The 27,930-nt window shown below is 40.1% G+C and overlaps 1 protein-coding gene across 6 annotated transcripts in view; it reads left to right on the top strand.

The window, feature by feature from the left end:
- Window positions 1-27,930, top strand: part of LOC144500511 (poly [ADP-ribose] polymerase tankyrase-2) — a 75,331-nt gene that overhangs the window by 35,988 nt on the left and 11,413 nt on the right. For all 6 annotated transcript variants that reach the window (XR_013498985.1, XR_013498984.1, XM_078223552.1 and 3 more), the window contains 10 exons: window positions 367-458; window positions 566-644; window positions 827-998; window positions 3,477-3,556; window positions 4,349-4,494; window positions 5,036-5,201; window positions 7,967-8,186; window positions 14,497-14,606; window positions 21,205-21,393; window positions 22,112-22,370. Coding sequence is in view for 4 of the 6 variants with exons in the window: in XM_078223552.1 (XP_078079678.1) it covers window positions 367-458; window positions 566-644; window positions 827-998; window positions 3,477-3,556; window positions 4,349-4,494; window positions 5,036-5,201; window positions 7,967-8,186; window positions 14,497-14,606; window positions 21,205-21,393; window positions 22,112-22,370 (1,513 nt within the window). In the remaining 2 variants the exon portion in view is untranslated. The remainder of the gene's footprint in view (window positions 1-366; window positions 459-565; window positions 645-826; window positions 999-3,476; window positions 3,557-4,348; window positions 4,495-5,035; window positions 5,202-7,966; window positions 8,187-14,496; window positions 14,607-21,204; window positions 21,394-22,111; window positions 22,371-27,930) is intronic.

Genomic DNA, 27,930 nt, shown 5'->3' with positions numbered 1-27,930 from the left:
GTCTGCGTGGGTTTCCTCCAGGTGCTCCAGTTTCCTCCCACAGTCCAAAAGACGTGCTGCCCAGGTGCATTGGTCATGCTAAATTCTCCCTCAGTGTACCCAAACATGTACTGGGACGACTAGGAAATTTTCACTGTAACTTCACTGCAGTGTTGATGTAAGCCTACTTGTGACTAATAAATAAACTTTAACTTAAATTGTATGACAGTTAATTTTTTTATATCACAATGTTCACATGGCCCATTATTTGTACACCAGATATTTTTGCAATCTACAATTGTAACTTTTTGTTACTGAATATTTTAACTGACTTGTATAGTATATATGTGTATGGGAATGGAATGCATAATTCTTTTTATTTTATAGCATTGTGCCGCTGCTTCTCCACATCCAAAACGAAAACAAGTGGCTGAGTTATTATTAAGAAAAGGGGCTAATGTTGATGAAAAAACAAAAGAGTAAGATGATTTGGAAAGTTTTACTTTGGCTTTTTTTAATGTTTTCATATTGCATTATATTTATTTCGATGTTCCTCAACATCTATCTCTGATTCTCTTTCTCTTAGCCTCTTGACACCTCTCCATATGGCTTCAGAAAAGGCCCATAATGATATAATTGAAGTGCTTATTAAAAATGATACAAAGGTATGTAATTTTTTGAACAGAATAGTGCAGAATTTTATCATTGCAAGGCACCTGTTAAATGTTTATAGTACTGTTACTATTTCTATTGTACACTGACAAAGCAATGCACTGTAGTTGTGCTATTTTTGGAAAACTTTGCAACTTAATTCTTGAATCACCATATAATGTATAATGGTTAATAGGTAAATGCCTTGGACAGTCTTGGTCAAACACCATTACACAGAGCTGCACGAAGTGGTCATCATCACACATGTCGCTTGTTGCTGACTTCCGGATCTGACTCTTCAATAGTATCTGTACAGGGTTTGACTGCATCACAGATGGGTAATGAAAGTGTGCAGCAGATTTTACAAGGTAAAGAGATCTAGTTGATAAAATGGGTGCTATTACTGTCTGTGACTTTTCTGTTAAATGCCTTCAGTTTACTTTCAATCCTGCCCACCACAATGATGCCTCCTTAGTTAAACTCAACCAACGCCATCCTCTTTGGTTGCATGCTTGAGAAGACATCCCTCCTTGATCGTTCTCTGTTCTTCATCATCATGGGCAACTCTCTTCTCCACGCTCCATCTTTTGAGCTACATTGTGACATCCTCCTACCTATGTTCAATGTATCCTGCCGTACTCCGTCTGCATGGTCAGGTGACCAGGATTCCTATCCTGTTCTTTTTTACATACAACACATTAGCAACATTATCTTGAAATGTGCAGTTAGCTTCAGTATGAATGCTGATGACATTTCATTTCATTAGCCTTCACTCCTTGACTAAAATTCCCTCTGATATCAAATGATCCTGATGCTGCTCCCCTTCTCCCTCTCCCTTCCCCTGCTGCCACTTGGCTGCATGTTGGGGTCAAATTTTTTTTTGGTTTCAGCACATTTGGAAAATAATGGACTAGTTAGTTCAGGCAGCATGGTTTTGTACAGGAAAGGTCATATCTCTTGACTTGATTGAATTTTTCTGAAGAGGTGACAAAGATAATTGATAAGGGCTGTGGATATAGTTTAGATGGACTTTAGGCAGGCGTTTGACAAGGTTCCACATGGCAGATTGGTACAAAAACTAAAATCACATGGGGTTTGGGGTGGACTGGCTAGATGGATACAGAAGTGGCTCGGTTACAGGAGTCAGAGTAGCGGTGGAAGGGTAATGTTCAGAATGGAGATCTGTAGCTAGTGGTGTTCCGCAGGGATCAGTGCTGGGGCCTCTGTTTGTAGTATATATAAATGATCTGGAGGAAAATGTGCGGGGTTTGATTGGTAAGTTTGCAGATGACATGGAGATTGGTGGAGTTGCTAATAGTGCCGGGGATTGTCGGAGGGTATAACAGGACATAGAGTGGAAACTTGGGCACAGAAATGGCAGATGAAATTTAATCCGGACAAATGTGAAGTGATACATTTTGGAGGGTCAAATTTCGGTGTGAATTATACTGTAAATGGCAGAACACTTAGGAACATTAACATACAGAGGGATCTGGGCTTGCAGGTCCACAGATCCTGAAAAGTGGCAACACAGGTGGCCAAGGTGATTAAGGAAGCATATGGCATGCTTGACTTCATCAGCTGGGGCATTGAGCACAAGAATTGGGAAATCATGTCGCAGCTATATAAAACCTTGGTTAGGCCGCATTTGGCGTATTGCGTGCCGTTCTGGTCAACACACTACCAGAAGGAAACTTTGGAGGGAGTGCAAAGAAGGTTCACCAGGATGTTGCCTGGTCTCAAGGATGTTGGCTATGAAGAGAGGTTGAATAAATTAGGATTGTTGTCACTGGAAAGATGGAGGCTGAGGAGAAATCTGATAGAGCTCTACAAAATTGAGACACAAAGACAGAATGGATAGTCAGAGGCTTTTTCCAAGATGGAAGTGTCAATTACAAGGCACAAGTTCAAGGTGAGAGGGAGAAAGTTTAAGGAAAATTTTTCATGCAAATAGTGGTGGGTGCCTGGAACGCACTGCCAGAGGAGGTTGTGGAAGCAGGCACATTAACAACATTTAAGAGGCATTTGGATGGGTACATGAATAGGGAGGGAAGAGAGGGATCCAGACCAAGTAAGAGCAGAAAGATTTTTCGTTTAATGAGGGCATCATGATCGGCCAAAGGGACTGTTCCTGTGTTGTACTGTTCTTTGTTCTAGAACTGAACTTCATGTCCCACCAACTAGAAATTACTATACCAGTCTCCATTGTAAAACCTGGCTCTTGCACCACAAGATCACTCAAGTGCTCATCTCTGTCACTTCCAGATTTAAAATCTGTAAAGCTCCCATTCCCAGCCTCCCAAACTGCACCTTATTTTCACAAACCTGCTTGGATTGACTGTGGCTCACTGCATCGACTTCAAAGTCTTTCTGCCTCTGTACAAATTTCTCCATGGTCTTGAAGGGGGTAGTCCCCCTTTATAATCTCCATACCAACTAATGCCATGAGCTTGGGCCTGCTGTACATTCATTCCTTTCTCCCATTCCCTGCTCTGCCATTCGTGCCAGAATCTTCAATTAAAAAGTATTTGCCCATATCCTCAAGTCTTCCTTCACTCTACTTGGTACGGTTTTTTCCCCCTTCCAAGACGTATGTAAGAACATTTTACTTTGTATAAAATACAGAATTACTTGTGAAAATTATAAAGGAAAACAAGTTAAGTTTTGGTTAAATGCTTGTTGCATTTAAAAATTATTCATCATGGGTGAAGCAATTGGGCAGTGTTTAGTTTCACACTGAACATAATTGTTTTTAGAATTAGTTTACATCACATCTTGTCATTGGTGTTTAATTTAAAATTGTGTTGCCTTGTCTGTTCCTCTTTCCTCTGCCCAAATCCGTATAGAAGGAGTTATGGTTGGAAACCTTGACGCTGATCGGCAATTATTAGAAGCAGCAAAAGCTGGGGACTTGGATGTAGTTAAGGTAATGATTTCTCAGAGTAATGTATATAAATTTAAGCCCCTTTTTCACGGCTACAGTAGAAAATTTGGACCGTGGCAACTTGGGGAGCAAATGCATTTCAATCCGGATAAATAAAATTAGTCAAGCCATAAAGAACAAAATAAAGGTGAACATGCTCCACTTGATTTAATCATGCAGTTTGTTATTGGGAAAAGAGATTTTGAGGGTTGTTCTGGATAAATGAGCTCCGGGCTCCAGCAATAAAAACAACACTTAGCTGTATTAGAAGGTTACAGTAGAAATCGAATCGTATAGCAATATAAGAAAATGACCAAACTCTTCTCTGAGGCACATTGGTAATGCATGCAATTCTTATCTTGAGAGATGAGAGAACATAAAACCTGTTCCAGATAACCTAGTGGAAGTTTATAATGGGGGGGAAAAAATTTGTGAAACTAGGAGTAAGAAGAGGGGGCAGGAAATTATTTTTCTACGAAGGGCTGGTGAAGCTCAACTGGATGCCTTTGCAGACTAGGGAGATTGTTAAATTCATTGAAACGGGTGATGTGGTGGGATTGAGATCGCCCAGTGTGCCTTGTTGGGTCACATAGTGTGCATGTATTTGTTGAAATTGTTCTTGCTTATGGGCGTGTCCCCTCCACATTTTAGATTTTCTGGGATTCCCACCCCTGTTGCACTGGTGTGTAAAGATTGCAATGTATAGTTTTTGTTTCTCTGCACTCCGCCCTCCAAGAATCACCACGGTTCATGAGTATATGTAAAATGATTGTCTATTGGTGCTCTTTATTTTAGAAACTCTGTACACTTCAGAATGTAAATTGCAGAGACATAGAAGGTCGCCAGTCTACTCCACTCCACTTTGCAGCTGGCTACAACAGAGTATCTGTGGTGGAATATTTGTTGCGAAATGGTGCTGATGTTCATGCCAAGGACAAAGGGTAATATTTAGCTACTTTCTCGTACTTTCTGCTTTTTGGAAAGTTTTCTCAGCTCTTATTTGGTATTTAAACTTGATTACACTGTGATTAGGTTGTGAGAAGTTTTGACATCAATTACAAATGAAGTACTCTAGTGAGTGTAATAATTTGTATTATATAATAGAACTGTCACACTGCTGTTGTTTCCTTTCCTATGTGTGTGCACACATCCATTGGGGATTTTACCTGTTGGCTAATTGTACTGTTAAAGAGGAGAAAGGGAGCAATAATAAAAGGAAGCTTAACAACAACAAGAGATTACACACTGAAGAAACACTACTTAGGATAATTTCCAAATTCTGGTTCGCGGAGCATAGTGGGAGCCATTATTGTAGCTGTGTAGTGCATGTAGAAATTTCATAAAAGATTTGTGTTAATTTACTCTAGTTTATAGTCGATCAAGATATTGATGTGACACTTGTAAGAGTAATATTCCACTATGATTTTTCAGACTTTTAGTTCTCTCATCATTATTTTGCCATTCCTTTTATCTCTCTTTCAGAGGATTGGTTCCATTGCACAATGCCTGTTCCTATGGACATTATGAAGTAGCAGAGCTCCTTGTTAAACATGGTGCAGTGGTAAATGTAGCTGATTTGTGGAGGTTTACTCCTTTGCATGAGGCTGCAGCCAAGGGAAAATATGAAATTTGTAAACTTTTATTGCTGGTAAGTGAGCCTGAGATAGAACACAGTGGCCCAGATTTTCCTGTGGAAATAAGTGAGACTATCCGCACTCTTAATTTTTTTTAGAGTGAACCTGAAAGTAGCTTCCAGTGACTACAACTAGGCAGTTTAACCCAAAAATCAGGAAGTTACTGTTCCCCAGCTCCTCCACAAGTTGCATTTACTCATCTCACTGAGGGATGGGGCATTCGTATACATGAAGGGTGTGAAATTGCACTTGCCCACTGGATACCTACTAAGTGTACTGGAATGGGGTAGGCCTATCCTATTTAAGCATAGAATTGCTGCAATACAACATTTCTCATCCTGAAAATGAAGTGTGAAGTTTCATTTCTTAAAATTTTAATGTTGGATTTTTAAAAACTTGTATTTTTTTTACATTGTTTTGCCTCATCTCTCCCTTTAAGACAATCTTTCTTTTCCTCTCTCAGTTTTTGCTTTCTGTTATTGATTTGGCATTGAACTAACGATTATAACATTTCCTCATTCATTTTGTGTGTCTCGGTAATGATTATGCCCTCTGGTTAAGGAGATGCACAAGGATTGCCCGGTTTTGGATTTCTGGTAGCCAGAAGTTCCAGTGCAAAGGCCTATAGAAAGTTTGTGGGCAGGAGGAAGAGAAATGATGTGCAGGCCGTGAAAATTGCACGAAACTAAACATTAATGGCATCTTTTAGACGACCCAAAAACACAACCATCAATTAATTTTTGAGCTGCAGTCATTGCTGCAAAGGCAAATGCAGAATCAGTTTGTAAAGTGTAAGGCCCTGTTAACCAAATAAGTTAGTGTTGGTGGAGGAAGATATACTTGCCAGTACAGAGAGTGCTCTTTCAGTAGCAATCCTTAGGATCTTTTGTTTGTCAGCTGTGGCTGAGTTAGTAGCACTCTCCTCTGAATTAGAAGGTTCTATATTTGAATCCCACCCTAGAGATGAGTACAAGAGTTGAGGCTGACGTTCATGCGCAGTACTGAGGGCCTGCACTCCAATAAGCATTCAACGCCATGGTGAGGTGTGGGGGAGAAAGCTGCGTTGATGCCACAACACTGCAGGAAGGTATCCTTGCCAGTACGTCCTGCAGATAGTGTTATTTTGACACTCTCTTGCAAGCAGGTACACTAGCAAAGTCCTAATGCATCATTTTCCCCTGCAGTGAGGCAAGTTTTTAAATTCTTTCAGTTCTGTTTCTGGTCATTGGTACTCCCCCAGCATGTTGATAGTGGGGAATTCAGCAATGGTAAAACCATTGAATGTCAAGGGGGGATGATTGGATTCTTTCTAACCTGTTGGAGATGGTCATTGCCTGGCACTTGCATGGTACAAATGTTACTTGCCATTTCTCAGCCCAAGCCTGAATATGGTCCAGATCTTGCTGCATATGACCATGGACTGTTTCAGTATCTGAAGAGTTGCCAATAGCACTGAATATTGTGCAATACTGACCTTGTCATGGAGGGAAGATTATTGAAGCAGCTAAAGATGATTCACCCTTGGACACTACCCTGAGGAACTCCTGCAGTAATGTCCTGAGACTGAGATGATTGACCTCCAACACCCACAACATTTTTGTTTCTTGTAGATATGGCTCCAACCAGTGGCAATTTTCCCCCTGATTCCCATTGATTCCAGTTTTGCTAGGGTTCCTCGATGCCATACTCGGTCAAATACTATCTTGATATCAAAGACAGTTCGTCTCACTTCATCCCTTGTTCTAGTAGCCAAACCTCTAGCTGAGAGCCCAGATATCGATTAGCGTACTAAAAACCTGAACCCCTGAGAAAACATAGCTTCATTAACAGCTCTGGCTTTCTGATCTATGCTGTCAATTACACTGTTCATTTACACAAGTTTAAGCACCACTTGCATTTTCTGCTGTTAATACTTTAGAAAGTGTTTGACGCTTTTATTGGGCTGTGTTAAAGAGGAGTTTTTTTTCTTAAATTGTAAGTCATCAATGAATGAATGACTTAGCTTTTTTTACTCATCCTACTGTCACTGTAGAGTTAATTGCTTCAATGCGGTGGATAGTGGATGAATGAGCATGGAAGTGCTAGAGCTTTGCATGCGTTCCTTAATAAAATGAGTGGGAGCATACCTTGGTATGGTGGACAGGAGAGACCATCGGAGTTTGGGGAGCATGAGGTGACATAGATGGGGCATGGAGAAAGCAAAAGGGCTGATGGACCTTTCTGCTTTTATTTAAACTGGGCCATAGTCCACAGCACCAAGCTGGGCCTGTTAAGCAGCCAGTCTCAACACTCAGTCCCTATAACTGCCTCCAAACATTTTCTCAAGTCAGCTGAGATGAGCGAACCGAGCTGGGAATTTTCCCTACTGTTGCCTGCCTCAAGGCTGAAAATCCAGCCCATCGGCAGTAATAACACTCGGATTTAGGTGGCATGGTATTTTTTGTTGGGACTGTGTAACTTTGGCATTTTACAGTTGGATTACATAATCTGTTTCTATTAGCATTTATATTAGGTTTGTAGTTATAAAGTAGTGTATATGCGCGCTGGCTTTGTAGGTTCCAGTTTTGATGATGTCACAATCTTCGCACATGCATGCCGTTTGTCCAAGTGTGAAAAGGCTTTCAAGCAGTGTCAGAAGTTTCAGTGGGGGAGAAAATATTAAGAGAACACAGAATGGGAACAGTCGTGTTGTTGACTTTTTGAGTTAATGTATTGATTTTTATGGCTTTTGAACAATGTTCTCCCATGTGTTCAGTGCTAATTTTGATTAAATTACTAGCATGGTGCCGATCCAACCAAGAAGAACCGGGATGGAAATACTGCCCTTGATCTGATAAAGGATGGAGACACCGACATCCAGGACCTGCTGAGTGGAGATGCTGCTTTACTTGATGCTTCAAAGAAGGGATGTGTGACCAGAGTGAAAAAATTGTGTACAACGGACAATGTTAACTGTAGAGACACACAGGGCAGACATTCAACAGCTTTGCATTTAGCAGGTGTGTTTTCATCAATTCTGTATCGTGTTTTCTGTGCGTATGTGAAGTTTTGCAGAAATGCTGCTAATTGCAGGCTTGGGAGAAAATTTTAAATTTCACAAGTTTCCAATCAATAGGTCAGAATTGTTAATATCACTTCCAATGATATAAATGGGAAGAACGGTCCTGCAGGCAGATTTTATGGTCTGGAAAAGTGACTTGCAAGCAGGAATCCAAAGATAGTAATATCCAGTGAGTATAACAATCAGAGGATAGAGCAGATCAATGCATGGCTGAAGAGATGGTGTAGGAATGAGAGCATTAGATTCCTGGGGCATTTGGGACTTATTCTGGGGGAGGTGGAATGTAAACCAGCTGTACAGGTTGCACTTCAACTGAATTGGGACCAATGTCTTTGCAGGACAGTTTGCTCATCCTGTTGGGAAGGGGTTAAACTAACTCGGCAGAGGGATAGGAACCAAGGTATAGCTTTTGATAGAAGAAAAAACGTGAACAAGGATTGAGAGAGGCAGATGGTACTAGAATAGGAAATAGTAAGGTAATAGGCAGAATCAAACTAAGATCAAATGCAGTGAGGTCAAGGTTTGGTTTACTTGTACATAAGTGTAAATATGGTTCAAAAACAGAAAATGCTGGAAAGTTTCACCAGGCCTGACAGCATCTGTGGGGAGAGAATAGAGCCAACGTTTCAAATCTGGATGACCCTTTGTCAGCTTCCAATCCTTCTTGGATACAAGGTATAGTGGACTGAAGAACGCTTTTAGAAAAGGTACAAGAATAAACCCAGAAACTGCAGTCTGCAGAAACTGTTTGATCTTAATGTTGGAAAGCTTTTAGAAATAATTCTGTCCCTGATTATCAACAGGTGTGGATTAATAAAGGAAAGTGAGCACAGAAAGGCAAATTGTCATTAATTTGTTTGAGTCTTTTGATGAGGTAGCAGAGACAGTTGAGGGTAATGTGGTTGATGTGTTTATGGACTTCCAAAAGAAATTTGCCATCAGAGTTAATGTCATAGAATGAAAGGGGCAATTGCAGCATGGATATGAAGTTAACTGAGTGGCAGAAACAGTAGTGGCAAATGGTTGATTTTCCAGACTGAAGGAAGGCATACATTGGAGTTCATCAGGAATCGGTACGAGGACTACTAAAGTGATTCATTTTGATAGGAAGAACTATGTGAGGCAATATACAATAATAAAGGATGCAAGTCAAAAGAGAGGAGCAGGAATGGAGAGACTAGGTTAAATGTACAAATCATTGAAGGTTACAGGGCAATTTGAGGAAGTACTTATAAAGGCATAATTGATCCTGGGGCTTTATAAATATAGGTACAGTGTACAAAAACATGTAAGTTCTGATGGATAGAATATACTGGTTCACCCCCCTGTTGAAATATTGTGTCCAATTCTGGACACTGCACTTTTGAAAGATGTGACAGCCTTAAAGAGGCACAGAGAAGATTTACCAGATTGGTTCCAGGGTTGAGGGACTTCAATCATGTGGAGAAATTGGGGTTGGTCTTGTAAGAGAAGAGATGGTTGAAAGGAGATTGGATAGAGGTTTTCAAAATGAAAGTGTAGACATAATGGGGAGAAGTTGGCAGAAGCGTTGAGAAACAGAAGACACTTAAGTGATTAGCAAAAGAACTAACAGCAACCTGAAGAAAAACTGTTTTGTGCAGTGAGTGTTAGGAACTGTAATGCATTGCCTGTGAGTATAATAAAGGCAGATTCAATTGTCACTTCCAAAAGGGAATTGGATAAATATCTGAAGGGAGAGAATTTACAGGTCTGTGAGGGCAAGGAGCCAGTATGAATACTACAGGCCAATGGCCTCCTTAGGAACTGCAATCATTCTCTGATACAGTAAGTTTCCAGATGTTTCCGAAGTATAATTGTTAACCACAACACCTAAAGGCTACCTATCATCAATAAATTTGAAGTGTAATTATATCTCATATTTTCTTCAGGATTGCTTTAACCATTTTCCCATGTCTACATTTCTTCAGATTTTTCATGCACCTTGAGGTGCTGTATAGTCTGCTTTAGAACTGATAAAGCACTCCAGGTAAAGGAAGTTATCAACCATTACAATATCAGTTAATTTTTGAAAATGAGCATGGCAGGAGCTATTTTTGCAAGTCGATGGCCTGAATTTTCTGAAGGCAGGAAGAGCTCTGACAGCAAACTGTGTCAGTGTTTGTAGTCATTGCTTCTCTGAAACTGACCGCAACTTAAGGATTTAGTGCATGGGCAGATTACCATGGAAATTGCGGTCTGTTGCTCACTGTTCTTGTGCTGTGATGCCCCTTCCCCATCCCCCATAAGAGCCAGCAACCAGCGAAATTAGTTAATGTGATGAACTTTCCTTTGGCTCTCATGTTGCTTTTAGAAACTCCATTTAAAAGGTTGCACCTTGCTCATTCAGATGCAACTGGATTTTTAATGGCAATGTGACTAACAGCTATTGCCGATCAATAGATTGGATCTTAAAATTATAAATTTGTGGAGTATTGTTAAATGTCTCCATTATGATTAATTACTAGACTATTCATTAAATGTTTTTCTCTGTTTCAGATTCTATCTTCACCCAGTGTATATCCAAATCTTTATTTTTCTATGTACAATTTTAAGAGTAATTTGATTTCAGTGCTTTACATTTGCTGATTGGCTGGTTGAGAGAATTCTTTGTGATTGGCTGCTTGAGCAACTACATGTTAAGAATCCCAATTACAATCCACTACTACAAGAGAAGCAGAGGTCAATCGATCTCTTGTCAAGCTTTCTTTGAGGTTAATGTTATGTGCATCCTTCCTTCACCACTGACCACAAACACCAGGACATTGTGTCTTCAGCTAATAATGAATCTTTAATCAATTTGAAATAGGTTATATGCTAGAAACAGGTAATAGATTTGATGTGCCCATAAATATTCCATGAACAATGCTGGATTACTTTGAAATGGAGCAATGTGTTAAGTTTGCCAACTTAAAAAACTAAACGACTGGAGTACTTAGGGCAGTGGTTCCCAAACTTTTTTCACTGGGCCGCACTTTCGGAATAAAAATTTGCTCGCGCCACACCGAATTTTTTATTGATAATTCAAAAACAAAAAAAAAACAACTCCTAGCAGTGCTTGATTCATAACATAGAACACAACTACTTTATAATATGATCATGGGACATCGTCCTCAGCATCACTTGATGCTCTTACTCTCACTTTGGAAAAATATCTATCCATGTTTAAATGTTTCTTTGATTGTCCTTGAAGCTTCCCGCCACACTTGCCATCCTCTCTCGCCACACCCTTTGGGAACCACTGACTTAGGACCTGACAGAAGTCTTTAAATTTATGAAAGGGTTAGATAGAATAGATAAAGTGTTGGCTTCTACTTGTGGAGGAGTCCAAAATGATGGGCAATACATATGAGAGTAATAAATCCAATAAAGAATTTGGGAGAAATCTTTTCTCCATGAACTTGCTACCTTGTGAATTGCTTAAGTTGCATAGCTCATAGATTCATTTAAGGGGAAACTAGATCCATATGTAAGGGAGAAAGGAATAAAGCGATATGTTGATAGGGTGAGCTGAAGTAAATAGTATGGGAGGAGACTCATGGTGCATAAATATGAGCAGAGACTGGGCCAAATGGCTTTTTTCTGCGCTGTAAATTCTTACAAAATGTATGCAATGTAAATGGAAAATGGGAGTCTGTGCATCTTGGAAGCCAGCTTTCCACTGGTAATTTATGCTTACTAAAATTTCAAAAACCTGCTCGTGTTCAGTACAATTGTTATCCATTAAGTAGTTGACTTTAAACATAACACTCCTACCACAGAATTTTCTGTTAAATTTGAGGCATAGAATCAATTATTGTGCTGAAGGAAGCTAGTTGGCCCACCAGGACTATGCTGGCTCTCTGGAGTAATCCACTCAGTCCCATTCTCCTACTCCAAAACATTGCACTTAAAGTGTCCATCCAATTTCCTTCCAAAATCATTGATCGCCCCTTCATGGGCAGCAAATTCCAGGTTATTACCACGAGCTGTGTTATGTTTGAAAGTCCTTCCTTCCTCAAAACCACTGCATCTCTGCTCTAAATCAAATGTCTGTCGCCTCATCCTTGTGCCATTAGCTTATCCTTGTACCATCAGTTGATGAGAATAGCTTTTCCTTGACTACCTTATTTAAACCTGTTATTATCTTGGACACCTTTATCAAATGTCCCCTCAATCTCCTTTGCTGCAAAGATACCAACCCTAGTTTTTCCAACTTAACCTTGTAGCTGAAATGCCCCATCCTTGAAATCATTCTGGCAAATCTCCTCTGTTGTCTTTCAAGAACCTCCTTGCTAAAGTGTGGTGAACAGAATGGGATGCAGTGCTCCAGATGTGATCTAATCAGGGCCTTATAACCTTTCAGCATAATTTCCCTGCTTTTGTACTCAATGCCTCCATTTTTGAAGCCCAAGATTCCATATACTTTACTAACCACTCTTCAATATTTCCTATTAACATCAAAGATCTATGCAGATGCACCCCCTTCCCCTCCGGTCCTTTTGATCCTGCACATTCTGGAACTGTTATTAAGCCTGTATTGTGCTTCCTTCCTCCAAAATACATCTCACATTCTTTTGTCAAATGTTGTCTACCACTTGTCTGCCTATTCTGCTAGTCTATGGGCTATTGCAGTTGATTAGTATCATCCTCCCTGTTAACCGTTCCTCCAGGTTTCATATCATCGACATATTAAGCTATTTATATTTATCAAAGAAAGCAGTGGTCCTACCACTGAACCTTGGATTACCATCACTGTTTCTATCCTGCAGACAGAAAAATAACCATTTTTCACAGCTCACTTTTTCTGCCCTTGAGCCAATTCCTTTATGCAAGTTGACACCCTCCTATTTCATGAACCACAGTTTTATTAACAAGCTTTTTATGTGGTACTTTGCTTAATGTTTTCCTAAAATCCATATAGACAACACATGCTGCACTCCTTTCAACCTTGTCTGTTACTTCATCAAAAAACTCCATTAGTCAAGCATGATCTGCCTTCTACAAATCCGTGCTGGTTATTGTTAATTAACTCAAACCTTTCCAATTACTCCTCAATAAAATTTCCTCCCTGATGTCTTTTTAATTGATGTGAATATTATCATGCTTCAGTGATGGAGAACGCAATGACAATTTATGTAATCAGTAGGAGTCCAAACCGAGCAAAGCTTAGTAAGATGTGTAAAGTTCGCAATATTCGAAATATAAATTGTACTTGTTATTTCAGAGATGTAATCTGAACTTGATGCTCAGATAAGAGTTAGATAATATTCACCTTCCTACCTGAACCTTCCAAATTCAGATTATTGCTTTGTAGGAATCCACCTTTCTCTAACAGATACTTAATTGAATGCCATTGGGAACAGTATTTGTGCTAGAGGCAATTTTCTCTTGTGTATTGGCAGCTGGAACCTTGCCTACAATTTTTCATGCTTGAAATTAATAATTGTGAACTGTGTAGGTCATGTTAGCAAGTGTAGCACCTCACTTCAATATATTGTCCAAATATTTAGTTTAGATGACTGCGATATAAAATACAAGAGAAAGAAAAAATATCTATTGTGTTTAGACTTGCCTATTATAAATGTCATTTTCAAAGCAATTTGTTATATAAAGTAGATGTCTTGTCATCTACAATATTTTGTCCATCAGACTGGGAGTTAGAAGTTACTGGCAGGTACAATTCCAATGGTTGTACGTTTTAAAGTTTATTTGTGTCACAAGTAGACTTACATTAACGCTGCAATTAAGTTACTGTGAAAATCCCTTAGTTGCCACACTCTAGTTTTAATGAGTTAGCCTGGAATAAGTTTGAATTTTTAGTTGCAAATGCTAAAAGTTCTTGATTCATTAAAGTGATATTTCCTAATTTGGCTTCTACCTACTATTGAGATTCTAAAATGCAGTTTGCTTAACAGAAAAGTTGGTATAAATTGTCATTCTCATTTCCATATGATGCAAATCCGATGCTCCTGTTTGTAGCACCACAAGGCATGAATATCAAAACTTTAAATAGATCATCTAAATTTATGTAGCTAGAAATAGTAGTTGTGTATTTGTCGAGTTAAAATTGCTGCAATAAACCTGAAAACTACATTATTTTGCTTGAAAGTGCAATAAATATGAACATTTTGCAAATTAAATCTTATCTGTTTAACTAATGGATTGCCAAATGTTGACATTTTATTCCTCATATGGTACATTGTCATGAATAAAGTTTTGTTTGTGATTTACTATGGTATGTCTAACAGCTGGATACAACAATCTAGAAGTTGCAGAGTATCTGCTACAACATGGTGCTGATGTGAATGCTCAGGACAAAGGTGGACTGATTCCTTTACATAATGCTGCTTCATATGGGGTAAGGTGAAACATAACTAACTTCACTAGCTTTCTCGGTAATAAAAGATGTTCAAGTTGATTAAGTTACTGTTCCTGCGAATGGAGGAGCAGAGTATCTGCTTCAGTATGAATTTATTTACGATATCTACGTGCTTAAATATAAACAGTTTTCTCTTTGATTTTGGTTAAGCTATGCTACTTGGATCAAGTCTCCTTATAGCTAAGCAGTCAAGTTATGCTATGTTAGCTCTAGTTTCTGTTGCATATCACCTTGTAAGGTTGTGATGTATTAAAATTGTCCCATGTTTATATTTGTTGAAACTGCCCTGTTTTGATTGACAGATATTTAACATGCAAGGAAACTTTTTTGTAACCGGGCTACATTGGATTTACATTTGCTTGATAACATACTGGGGAGGAGGAGCACTTAGTTAAGCCTGAATTCTTACTGCTGGAGTAATGTACAAAGTTTTGGTATCCTTATTGAAGGATATACTTGCCCTCGAGGAGATACAACATAGGTACATTAGATTGATTTCTGGGATGAGCATGTTGTATTATGAGGAGGGGTTGATTAGAATAGCCTATATTGTCAAGTTTAGAAGAATGCAAGGTAGTCTCCCTGAAATGTGTAAGATTCTGAAAGAATAGTAGATGCTGAAAGACTCTTAGTCAGAGGCTCTTACTCTTGGGCATTGTCTTAGGATAAAAGGTTAGTCTTTTAGAACTGAGATGAGGTGAAATCTCTTCACTATGGGCCATGAAGTGTTGGAATTCTCTAGCCCCATAGATGCACAGTAATTGAGCATACTCAACTCGCTGATAGATTTTTGGACACCTAAGGAAAATCGGGGATATTGAGGTGGAGTGGGAAAGTGGAGCTGGGATAGAAAATCAGCCATGCTCTTACTGAAATGGCAGTGTGGGCTTGTGTGGCTTCTATGGTTTAGCCTGCTCCTATTTCTTGTGACAAGCAGCTACAAAGAAGCTGAACTCAGAAAGTACAATAACCAACTTAAACATTTCAAAATATGAGCTAATGCTTTCTGGTAACTGAATAATTCAACTCTTGAGATTCTAGCCCTTTAGATATCCCATTCTGCAATGTGAACTATTTTTTTTCTGTTTTTATAACAGATCTAATAGATCTTGTCTGTAACTTCAAAATAGGAGTACATGCAATGCGATCGTAACTTAAGCTGCTGGTATATATAGTGTTTTATCACTTGGAAATTTAGAAATTTCTGAAGCTAATTCTAGTGCTATAAGTGTAATATTCTTGACAGCTCTGGGGCATGCTGTCTAGGTAATTGAGATTTTTCAGGTATTTTGTGCATTTAAGAGATCACTACTGTATTTGAAGCTTTAAAAAATTATCCTGATAGGATACAGATATTTGTTACCAGTGACAGTTGATTTCTGTGCCAGGAAAATGACATGGGTGTGGAATTTGCTGTAAATTGTGATGCCTATCATTTGATGAGTAAATTGCAACTTCTGGCGACTGCCCATGGGCAGGTAAAAGCACAAGGTTGTTGGCCTAGTTGCCTTGCTCTTCCAGAAGCTATGCTTATTGCAGTATCTTGCTGAGCACCTTGGCATTCAAATATGAGGAAAGACATGAAAATGAACTAACTATCTGATAAATACACGCTAAAGATGACAAAAGGCTAGGGCTTATCCATTCAGTTGTAAGTTATGTGGATTTTTGAGACTGTGATAAGTCTTGATTGCTTCTAAACAGCCTGGCACTGAAAATTAGTTTTAACAACTGTGCAGTATCATTCATTTAGATTTTAATTATTGAAGACTTTGTAAAAGCTAAATACTTCACCTCTTTTATCTCTCTCACTTACTCTCACTTTGTTTCCTGCTCTTTATTTCATTTCCTGTACATGATCTGGCATGAATTAACTATTCTATTTGCAATTCCTGGTGTTCTCACTTACCGTAACAAATCTTCAGCCTTAATTAAGGAAATGCATTTTTCCTTGCCCTGTTCATAGGTGCCAGATCTCCCCTGTAAAATACATTGTGCTGTTCTGGATTTTTAATCCATGCAAGTTCCATTACATTCCTACAATGTTCTCTGGTGTGCATGATGGCAATTCAAGTGTTTTCTTTATCATTGGCCTGTTATAGTGCTGTGTATTCTACATAATCCATTCAGCCCAACCAGCCATTATGGTGTTTATGCTCTATTGAGCCTCCTCTTTCTCCCTGCTTTCCTCATCTAAATATGTCATAACCTTTGTTACCTTCTTTGTTTGCCTGTCTAGCTTCCCCTTAAGTGCACCTATATTATTTGCTTCAACCACTCCCTGTGTTAGCGAATTCCATGTTCTCGCCACATTTTGGGTAAAGATGTTTCCTCCCCATTCCCTGCTGGATCTTTTTGGCGACTATCTTATGTTGATGGCCTCTAGTTATAGTCTTCCCACAAGAGGAAACATTCTTTCTGTATCTACTTTCATAATTTTAATAATAACTCTTCTATTCGAGAGTGGAAAGTTCTGACCTATCCATCCTTTACTGATGTGTATACCCCCACATTTCTGGCATCATCTTTGTTTTTGTATCGAAAAAAATAACACAAGATTTTGTCTGTCGTATGAAGAGAGATTGAACAGTTTAGACCTATGCTCTCTGGAATTTAGAAGAATGAGGGGAGATCAAATTGAGGTATTCAAGATGATAAAAGGTATGGATAAAGTAGACGTGAAGCCGATGCTTCTGCTGGTGGGGCATTCTTGGACGAAAGGTCATGGTCTTATGATCAGGGGTAGCAAATTTAAAACAGAGTTGAGGAGAAACTACCTCTCCCAAAGGGTTGTGAATCTGTGGAATTCACTACCCCAAGGTGCGGTGGATGCTGGGACAGTGAGTAAATTTAAGAAGGAGTTGGACAGATTTTTAATTGGTAATGGGTTGAAAGGTTATGGAGGGAAGGCAGGAAAATGGGGATGAGGGGTATATCAGCCATGATTGAATGGCGAAGCAGACTCGAGCTGAATGGCCTAATTCTGCTCCTATATCTTATGAGCTTATGAAAAGAGAACAAAATATCAATTAGCAATACCACCCTGTACAGTATTGAAGGCATTGCCAAGTGTGATCCAACAAATTCAATTTTGCCTCGTTTCTCTTTCAAGAGAGAGGTTCAGTGAGTATCCTATCTACTCTTGTATGGAAACTAACAGGAAAGCCTTTAAATAGTGAAACTGGAAAGCTGCTTGCTTGGCTGCCTCTTTATGCTCACAGTACTTGTACAGAGAGCAAAATTTCATTGATTCACAAATAACCTGCAGCTTTTTGGAAATTGTTGCATCCACCATGGGCTTTCCTCACCTTCATCTAATCTTCCCTGCTGTCGTTCTTCACTGCAGTGTAGGAACAGCTTATGCAACTTCACCTTGAATCTCTGATAAATACAAAGAGCAGCAGTACAGGATAAAGGGGAGATGGGCGTGGATCCAGCTCAAAAGGAGACTCCACTCCCAACACAGTCTATACAGGATCAGCTTTCTCAACATGACTAAGCAACAGTTTCTCGTGACGTGCAAGCTTTTGCGCCAGGCCATTGCAGATATTTGCATCTTTCTAGAGCATGACCTTCACTGTGTACCTGGCGGGCATGCATTGCCAGTGGCTATCAGTTGAAAGCCACACTCAGTTCTCTGCCTCTCCCTGAGTTATGACCTTGCTTTTGCAAGGAAAGAAAGCAAAGTTAAGATTTTGAGAAAGCAGTGATGTGGAGAGGATAGAATGACTCCCAATCATAAAAGGTGACTGAGCAATGTTTATAAGATATCAATGGAATATGGATGAGACATTATTGGCTGATGAGGCGGGGTTGTGAAGATGTGTCTGCAGGGAGAGGGCTGAATGGAGATGAAAGATGTGTTTGAGGAATGATGTGCAGGAAGATGCTGATGATGTCAAGAATGTGGAAGTTGCCACCTAAAATAATTATGCCACTCACCTTTCCTGCCCTTGGATTGCTTGAATATGGAAGATCTAATTGGTGTTTCAAATGATTAATGGATTTTAACAGGTTAAGACAGAACAACAAAACGGATCCAGAACAACTCCATGACCTTAAAATTCTGAAGTAATGTCAGAAACCACTTCGTCAAACAACCCGTCATGGAAATATTTCCCAAAGAACTCTTGAGGATAGGACAATTGAAAATTTCTAAAGTTTGCTATATTTTTTCTAAGGGTACTGAAGGTTGCATAACCATGGTAGATAGATGGGGTTAAAATACAATTAAACCGTGGTCTAATTGAATGATGGAACAGGTTTGAAGAATTGTGTTCCTATGATTGTGCTGTGATGTATGCACATACGTTCCATGCAGTGCAAAAAAGATTCATACAGCATTGTGCAGTGATCCCCAGGAAAGAAGGCATGCTGCACAAACATTTCGAGTCTGGCGCTGATTTTAATCAGCAAGGGGTTGACAATTATGCATCAGGTGAAAAACTGAGACTATCAATACGATGTTGACACTTAGCGCGTGCTTTTGAAATTATGATATGGGGCGGCACAGTGGTTGGCACTGCTGCCTTACAGCGCCAGGGACCCAGGTTCAATTACCGGCTTGGTCACTGTCTGTGCGGAGTTTGCACATTCTCCCCGTATCTCCAGGGGTTTCCTCCCACAGTCCGAAAGACATGCTGGTTAGATGCATTGGCCAGGCTAAATTCTCCCGAAGTGTACCTGGACAGGTGCCGAAGTGTGGCGACTAGGGGACTTTCACAGTGGCTTCATGTAAGCCTACTTGTGACTAATAAATAAATGTATTTTCTTTATCAAGCAAACACATCCTGAGCTATTTTAGCTATTAAAGGTGGTGACATTTAAGAGGCAAAGGTAATAAAATTTCAGTTTGAGGTTCTGTCATCAATTGTATGCTTTCACTGTCTAATACTGACCTGAACAAAAACAGGTTGCATGCTGCCAATAAAAGGTTGATAGGGAGGCAGATCCCTTGATTAAACAACGCTCAATATGATTACTTAAAACTTTTGACATGAGAAGTGATTTAAGCTAGATGTGTGATAGTCATAATTTTTGTCACCTAGAATCTCCTATGTCTTATTCCAGCACCCTCAGAAATAGAATCCCTACAGTGCAGAAGGAGGCCATTCGACCCATTCAGTCTGTACCAACAGCAATCCCACCCAGGCCACATATGTAACTCCACATATTTACCCTGCTAATCACTCTAACCCAGGCATCCTGGGACACGAAGGGGCAATTTAGCTTGTGAATCAGCCTAACCAGCATATCTTTGGACTGTGGGAGGAAACTGGAGCACCTGGAGGAAACCCATGCTGTTTTGAGTTTGGTAATTTAATATTCTTAGGTGAATGTGTTCATAATATTCATTGGTTGAAAGTAAAATGAACTACTTTATAGCTCGTGGATTTTAAATAAGGACAAGTTTGATGATCAAGTGTATATGTTCTTGGAGACTGGCACCCTGAAAATTTTCCTTTGAACTATCCTGGGTGAAATTATTATTTAAGTTATGTGCCAATCTGAGTTTGAAGGTAGTGACAGCTATGCCATCAGTGAGTCACGGCATTTCTGTTCCCAAAGCAATGGAATTCTAATTGCAGCATGTTACCTAACAGTGCATGATCATATTTTTCTTCAATGCAAATACAGCTATGGCTTTTTAAAAATATATTTTTTATTGCAAGAAACATGATCATTAAATCCCTTTCATCACAATACCAAACCTTTATAGAGGAAGGAGCAATGTTTGGTTAGAAACCAATTAGGCCAAATTTGTTATAGTTTAATACTTTGCTTTGCACACTGAATTTTCACACTGTTTGCTTTAGACTATGTGAACACTCGCCAAATCAATGGGGGCAATTCTCCCCAAAAAAGTTCTAAATGTCGAATTCCTGTAAAAACTGGAATAAATCACTCAAAATGAATCTCCCCCATTCTGTGCACTGCAGAGTGCACTAGCGTAAATCAGTGGGCGGGGTCTATACCCACTGGAGAGGCTGGCAGCATAGCGCTGAGCAGGCTACTGCGCATGCGCCGATCTGTCAGCACCGAGATCGGTGCATGTACACTGGCCCCTATCTGCCAGCCTCCCGATTGCTGACCAGCTCGATCACTGGCCAGTCCTGTGACTCTCATGTCGCCGGCCGTGCGATCTTCTATCGCTGGCACCCCAAACATGACCAGCCAGCCTCAACCCCAGCCCGCCCCCACCCGATCGCTGGCCTCCCTCCCACTGTCACTCAGCCCAAGTGTGGGGTGGGGGGAGGAGATGAGAGGCTAGTAGGCCTAGAGATTTCAGTCCTAGGCCCACTAATGGCATTTAAATAGTTTCAAGTTCTAATTTTAACGAAATTATTCCACTCTGTGCCGATTTCTGGCATGGAACTGGTGGTGCCGGAAATCCGGCACTCTGAGAATTGCGGAGGCCGTAGCACCCAGTGGGGAGCCCGCAAAATGGTCTCCGCCCAAGCTTCCCAGCCTGCTGCACTGCAAAAGCAGCGTAACAGAATGGGAGAATCGCCCCCACGCATTCTATTGTTTAATTTTGAACAAAACTGTAATTAACATGTAATCTTCTTGATTCCAGCACGTGGATGTAGCAGCAATGTTAATAAAGTACAATGCTTGTGTGAATGCAACAGACAAATGGGCTTTTACACCTCTTCATGAAGCAGCCCAGAAAGGGCGGACACAACTATGTGCCTTATTACTAGCACATGGAGCTGACCCCACTATGAAAAATCAGGAAGGACAGACACCTTTAGACCTAGTCACAGTAGGTATTCTATTAACATACTTATTACAACACATTTTAGAATTCCTGTAAATTGTAATTCATATTAATATTGATTGAAAATGAAATTGCATATGCAGTTGTGTAATTGTATTCATTGTATATTTGGTAAAGCAGAGTAGACTTTTACATTTTGTTTTGCTTGACTAACTGGAACCACTTGGAAGTATCATTAATATGATTGGTATTCGTGTCAATACAATTCGTATTTTATCTTTTTATCGCTACTTGAAGATCATGTTTCAGTAAGTATCTGTAAGGATGATGCAATTTTTAAATAAATTATCTTTGTTTTTAAGCATCACGGTTTACTGTTACATTTAAACAATTTTATGATGCCCATTATTTGTTTTCTCTAGATAAAATATTTATTCTAAGTTTTTGCTACAAAGTTATACTGCAGAAATAAGTGTTTTAATGTTTAACTTTTCTTTGACGAGTTATGACCTGATTTCCAGTAACTGGTCGAAGAAAATAATTCCGAGAATAACCTCCTTGACGCAAAATGGTTTTCCCCATTGCTCGTGCGTTAAAAATAATTGTAATATTTTTCTGAAATGTCTGGTCAATAGATGGACTGTACCCTCCCATATATTAACTTCATCAAAGCTTGAGCTTTATGCTCAAGAGATAATTTGTCACTTTAATTGAATAATAGTTTGGAATGATGTATTTTTTAAAATTACCATCTTGTACACAGGCAGATGATGTTCGAGCCTTGCTGATTGCTGCAATGCCTCCTTCTGCATTGCCATCTTGTTACAAACCTCAAGCTGTTGTCATCAATGCATCCCAAACAACAGGATCTGCAGCCTCTTCATTGTCCCCTGTTCCATCAACTCCAGCAAATCTGTCTGCTGCAAGTAGCCTGGACAACCTTACAACTAGCTTTTCTGAACTGGCTTCTACCAGCAGGGTGTGTAGTGCAGAAGGAATTGCGAGTTTAGAGAAAAAAGAAGGTAAAGGAGTTTCATTTTAATAAACTTCATTTTAAATAATCAATAGAGCCTTACATCACATGTTCATATTCTCTGGAGCTAGGTCATATTTCAATATTAAGGGCTACTTGATTGTTCCATTATGGGCAGACAATATCCCAGATTGGTATTGAGTACTTTTACGATCCTGTTGGGAACCATTAAGCTTTAAAGAAGAGATTAACTGACAAAACCACACACAAGATTTGGTGCTTTTTAACCAAATCAAACTTTATTTTATATAGAAAGAAAAATTAAGGAAGCATTATTAACTTAACACTATAGCTTATTAAGATTTATGATATAAACTCTGTTCTGCCTTCTATTTCCCCTTGAAAGTCCCTTTTAAGAAGTTTTTAAGTTTCATTTACATTTCCCAGGAACAACTCAAAAGGTATGTCGCTGCTCTCTGGAATTTGCTCTGATTTCCCTTCAGTGTTTCAGCTATGCACCAAGCAACAAATTTTCATGGACATCCTTCCATTAGTCTTTGGTGTTAGAATGTAACCGGTGACAACTTTGTATTGGATGTAAAATGACAATGGAAACCAGATGTAAGGGTCAGCTGACCCAGTTAACCATGGAACCAATTACAGAGTGATGAAATAGTCAGCTGACCAGCTGATTCATTATAAATAAGGAACTATGTAGAATTGTAGGGAGCTTGGTGAGGCCCCAAGTTTGGAGTAATGATGTTTCTTTACTAAACCTTTACTTTGATTTATAAGTTGGAGTAAGTTTTGTTGTATTTTCATTAGCTGCATTTTGAAGAGTTCCTTCTGAAGAAACATTTGGCTGAGCACCTCGAAATTTTTTTTACCGACCTCATGACTCTGGATTTCACAGCTCACGCAGGAATGTCTCTGTGACTCCTGCATAGTGCCTTAAAACATCAGAAACACCCTTGGTTTCTGATAGCCTGCTGCTATGGTTTCAAATTGCAACAAAGCTGATTATTTCCAGAACTCCAACTGCAGCAAGTTTAACTGGCTCTTATTGAGAATTACTGTAGATTTCTTCCTGTAACGTCCAGCTAAAAAAATCTTCTAGTTAATTTTCTCCTTTCCAATTTTGTCTTTATACTGAATATCAACTCCCAAACTCAGGCAGCGACATAGACAGTAGATCCTAACATTTAGTCCACTCTGGTGTAGGTCTAGCTTTATTTCTATTGTTCCAAAGAGCTGCAAACCTAAAGTTGGCACAGACTGCTGGCTGCTTCTCCCAACCAGTCTTGCCTGCTGGCCAGGCCCAACAGAATTTGCAGAGCCAATTCAAAGCAAAGAAACTCACTAAATTCCACCCATCTCCATGACTGTGTGATAATCTCAGCCTGTTCCCAGGTGAAATGCAAATCAACTACCCTTTTAATTTCAAAACTTGCTTTAATTTTGGAAAGAACATGAATAACAATTGTTTACTATAACAACTGCAGATGTCATGTCTCCAGTTCATTAACTAAACATGCAAGCCACTCATGACTCACCCTTATGCACATTGGATGTAAATTACCTTATGATTTGTAATTGCCTTGTGTATGGTTTGCCAGCCTCTCTCTCTCAGTAATTTTTCCCACTGAACTTGTATTTAAAGTTAAATTTCTGAAACCAAAAAGTTATACCTTTAAACATATGAACTATGACAAACTTGCGTAACAATATCTGGACACTTAACTATTGTAGGAAAAAATTAGCTGTCCAGTTGCTTTCGGACTAAGTGATCAGGCGAAAGATTTCAGAGTTCGGCCTTTATTTTCTTTGAGCTATAGCAAGGGATCTGATACACCAGCTGGTGGCACACCAGAGAGTCGCAAATAGAGCATTACACAGATGGTTATACTTCCAGATTCGCTTACAAGTAATTAGCTTCACCAGACAGTGTTCTATAACCAGAGGGCTTCTCAATCCATCGAATGGACCGTACGGCGGCCTCAGGCAAGGTTAGGGGAGGTGGGGTTTGCTTCCTAATCAACATCTCGTGGTGCCTAGACATAGCAACACTGGCAACTTTCTGCTCCCCAGGCCTAGAATACCTGACACTAAAATGCCGCCCCTACTACCTTCCGTGGGAGTTCACCTCCGTTATCCTGATGGCAGTTTACATCCCACCCCATGCGAATGTGAAGATGGCGCTGGACGAAATATACACCACTACGAATAGCCTTGAGACAAAACATCCCGAGGCATTGTTCATCATGGCCGGAGACTTCAATCAGGCCAAGCTCAAGACCGTACCACCAACATGTCTCCTGCTCCACCAGAAGCCCAAACATCCCAGACCGCTACTACACAAATATCAAACATGCCTACCACTCTATTGCCCGTCCACACTTTGGCAAATTAGACCACAAGGCTGTGCTCCTGCTCCCAGTTTACAAGCAAAAACTGAAGTGGGAGAATCCATCAAAGAGAATCGTGCAATGTTGATCTGAGGAATCGAATGATCTCCTACAGGGCTGCTTGGAGTCAGTGGACTGGTCAGTATTTAAAAACTCTGCGACCAGCCTGAACAAGTATGCCACTACAATAACTGACTTCATTAGTAAGTGTGTGGAGGACTGTGTGCCAAAGAAGCCAATCCGTGTGTTCCCCAACCGGAAACCGTGGATGAACAGGGATAACCACTGCTTGCTGAAGTCCAGGTCTGAGGAGTTCAAGTCAGGCGACACTGACCTATACAAGAAAGCCAGATACGATCTAAGGAGATCCATCAAAGATGCCAAAAGACAGCACCGGACCATGCTAGAGGCCCAGGCTAGCCACACCGACCCCCGTCGACTATGGCAAGGTCTGCAAGACATAACAGGTTACAAGATGAAGGCATGTAAAATCACCAGCTCTAACGCACTTCTCCCTGATGAGCTCAATGCATTCTACGCCCGTTTTGAGCAAGAGGTCAGTGAGAGCATGCCCTCCACCCTGGAAGCCCTGGATAAACCTGTATCTGGGGTCACCATTGCCGATGTCAGAGCAGCTTTCTTGAAGGTCAACCCACGGAAAGCAAATGGCCCGGATGGGATACCCGGACGTGCACTCAGATCCTGCGCAGATCAGCAGGTGGAAGTATTCACAGACACCTTTAACCTCTCTTTACAACAATCTGAGGTCCCTATCTGTTTCAAGAAGACGACCATCATCCCGGTACTTAAAAAACTAAGCAATGTGCCTTAATGATTATCGGCCAGTGGCTCTGACATCCATCATTATGAAGTGCTTCGAAAGGTTAGTTATGGCATGATTCAATTCCAGCCTCCCAGACTACCTGGATCCACTTCAGTTTGCCTACTGCCGCAACAGGTCCACAATAGACGCCATTTCCCTGGCCCTGCACTCAACCCTGGAGCACTTAGATAACAAGGACACCTATGTCAGACTCCTATTTATTGACTACAGCTCAGCCTTTAACACTATTATTCCCACAAAACTCATCTCCAAACTCTGTGGCCTGGGCCTCGGCACCTCCCTCTGCGACTGGTTCTTGAACTTCCTAACTCTCTGACCACAAGCAGTAAGGATAGGCAACAACACCTCCACGATAATCCTCAACACCGGTGCCCCACAAGGCTGTGTTCTCAGCCCCCTACTGTACTCCTTATACACCTGATTGTGCAGCCAAATTCCCCTCCAATTCGATTTTCAAGTTTGCTGACGATACCACCGTAGTGGGTCGGATCTCAAACAATGATGAGACAAAGTACAGGAATGAGATGGAGAGTCTGGTGAACTGGTGCGGCAACAATAATCTCTCCCTCAATGTCAACAAAACGAAGGAGATTGTCATCGACTTCAGGAAGCGTAAAGGAGAACATGCCCCTGTCTACATCAATGAGGACGAAGTAGAAAGGGTCGAGATCTTCAAGTTTTTAGGTGTCCAGATCACCAACAACCTGTCCTAGTCCCCCCATGCTGACATTATAGTTAAGAAAGCCCACCAACGCCTCTACTTTCTCAGAAGACTAAGGAAATTTGGCATGTCAGCTACGACTCTCATCAACCTTTACAGATGCACCATAGAAAGCATTCTTTCTGATTGTATCACAGCTTGGTATGGCTCCTGCTCTGCCTAAGACCGCAAGTAACTGCAAAAGGTCGTGAATGTATCCCAATCCATCACGCAAACCAGCCTCCCATCCATTGACTGTGTCTACATTTTCCGATGCCAGCATAATTAAGGATCCCACGCATCCCGGACATTCTCTCTTCCACCTTTTTCCTTCGGGAAAAAGATACAAAAGTCTGAGGTCACATACCAACCGACTCAAGAACAGCTTCTTCCCTGCTGCTGTCAGACTTTTGAATGGACTTACCTTGCATTAAGTTGATCTTTCTCTACACCCTAGCTAGGACTGTAACACTACATTCTGCACTCTCTCCTTTCTTTCTCTATGAATGGTATGTTTTGTCTGTATAGCGCGCAAGAAACAATACTTTTCACGATGTTAATATGTGACAATAAATCAAATCAAGCATATATCAATCGGAGATTTACATTTGCCCAGAAGTTATCTATATCCGCTCGTAACTAACAGTTAGGATTACACAAGCTATAACATGAGGATTTAGTTGTCCGATTACAACTTATGCATGTCCACCTAATTGTAATATCACCAATGGCGTATTTCTTTCTATTTAGTTATTAACTTCCAGAAGCGATTGTGATATCTATATGTTTAACCAGTGGTACATTCATTGTCCAATGTGAAAACAGACAAGCTGCAGCTATGCATAATTCAGTGGAGGCCTTGTGACAGAGGCCTTCCTTGTAATTGGGAGTTTTATGGACCATGACTCTTATCAGGGTCTGCTTTAATTGAGGCCTGTAGTTTTCTCGTAGTTCTTCCCTGTGTGACTGAGTTTAGTAGCTTGCAGTTTGTGATTTTTAAAGTGGTGCTTATTAACCCATTCACTGCAGTGGATAACACAGTGGCACAGTGGTTAGCACTGCTGTCTCATAGCACCAGGGACCCGGGTTTGTACTAAGCTTTCACGTGTCTGCGTGGATTTCCTCCCAAAGATTTGTAAGTTAGGTGGATGAGGCATGGTTAATGTACGGGGATAGGGCGGAGGGAAGTGTCTGGGAGTAATGCTCTTTCGGAAAGTTGATGCAGACTTGATAGGCCAAATGACTTCTTTCTGCACTGTCGAGATTCTATGGTTCTATAATTTGCTTGTTAATTAAGTTGATTCTGAATGTTAGAGTATGGGAGCTTTATTGAAGGTAGTATTTAGTCTTTGCTTCGTTTGACTCGCATAGCAAAATTTCACCTGTTTTAAAGCGTGGAATCATGTGGCTTCATTCTTCAGTAAATAACTGGGATTTTGGATTTTTTTTACAACCAGTCTCTACTGCGAGCATACATACAACTTCACTTTTCTCTTTACCTACTTTAATTCTTGTATTTTAAAAGGACTCCATCCCGTCAAGAAACTCAATATTATTTTTTTAAATGTTTATTTTTATATTTCTTGGGAGGTATTATAAATGAGCATTGACAATGGGTGGATATTTTCCAATGTAAACAAGTCGGAAAAGTTAGTTTACT

The sequence above is a fragment of the Mustelus asterias genome, chromosome 11 (genome assembly GCF_964213995.1).
Source record: "Mustelus asterias chromosome 11, sMusAst1.hap1.1, whole genome shotgun sequence".
NCBI lineage: Eukaryota > Metazoa > Chordata > Chondrichthyes > Carcharhiniformes > Triakidae > Mustelus > Mustelus asterias.
The sequence above is the reverse complement of the archived record's forward strand: the minus strand, read 5'-3'. Positions and strand labels throughout refer to the sequence as shown.